Consider the following 1131-nt stretch of genomic DNA (forward strand, 5'->3'; position numbering starts at 1 on the left):
TGCAGCACATCACCGTCTTGAGTGCGTTGGCAAAGGCAAAGCCCGGCCTCTCCTGATCAATACCCTTCATCTGACAAACAGACTCCAACATGATCAGCGTTGGGACACTAATACGTTTGTTCTCGACCATCTGCCGCACTTCGTCATCGTTCATGACTCCGTCCAGAGGAGCATGTGTAATGATATCCACGCCGGCCATCTGTGCCATGCGCGTCGCCTCGAGGTTGACCGCATGCGCAAAGACAACTTTACCTTTGTCATGAGCGGTCCTTACAAGAGCATTGATCGACTCCTGGTCGGGTCCTGGAGTATCAGAAACGAGCTTGATATAGTCTGCTCCTTCAGCCACACGGTCCTCCACAAATTTCTTGGCTTCTTCTGGGTTGGAGATCACCGCCTCTTTTGGCATTCCCGGCATGTGGGTATGAGAACTTCCAGGTCCAATGGCCGGGAGCCCACATCCTTTGATGTCAGTAAGACCCTTCTGGCCACGGAGCGACTTGAGAAGCTCATCGGGCCAGGTAGCCATATCAAATGCAGTGGTAACGCCGTATTGGGTCATCCGAACGAGCTCGTCAGTCCCTGTCAAGTGAATATGACAGTCTATGAGGCCGGGTAATAAGACTCCTCCTTTCGCATCCACGGTCTCGGCAGGAACCATGTCGGAACTACCAATGAGCTCGCCTTTGACACAAACAGTGCTCGGTTCACAGATCTTCTCTCCATCGTACGTTGGTGATACCAACACAAGAGTCCATCTTCATAGTAACACTAGGTTGCGATAATGACCCCAGCTCCTAGATCAAAGCAAAATAAAGCCAAATTCAATACGTTGAACAATAATCAAAATCGACATCAAAATATCGCATTAAAGCACGTACCATTACTGACTATAATAGAATCGCGGATGAGATCATAAAGGCAGCGAACGCGGTTAGGTGGCGCCTGAGTGGCCGAAGGTCCCTCCTGGGGGCGAATTGTGGCGTCTGACAGGCCCTGGGTTGGTAAGGGGAAAAGGCCAGCAGTATACGGGATCGCGGTTGAGAAGAATGCTCGCTGATGTCACTCCAGCGGCCTGTTACTGGAACAATGAAGCGAGGGCAGGTGACTCGTCCACCTCGGGCACGCGAA

At 51.6% G+C, this 1131-nt stretch overlaps 1 protein-coding gene across 1 annotated transcript; it reads right to left on the minus strand.

Moving 5' to 3' along the window:
- Positions 1-56: 56 nt before the first annotated feature.
- On the minus strand, positions 57-661 carry GNI_238310 (amidohydrolase; the record flags this gene model as incomplete). Its single annotated transcript, XM_011136389.1, has 2 exons — positions 57-82; positions 115-661. 2 exons carry the CDS (start codon positions 659-661, stop codon positions 57-59), a joined length of 573 nt encoding a protein of 190 aa, XP_011134691.1.
- Between the last annotated feature and the right edge of the window lie 470 nt (positions 662-1131).

This window comes from Gregarina niphandrodes (genome assembly GCF_000223845.1).
Source record: "Gregarina niphandrodes unplaced genomic scaffold scaffold00782, whole genome shotgun sequence".
NCBI lineage: Eukaryota > Apicomplexa > Conoidasida > Eugregarinorida > Gregarinidae > Gregarina > Gregarina niphandrodes.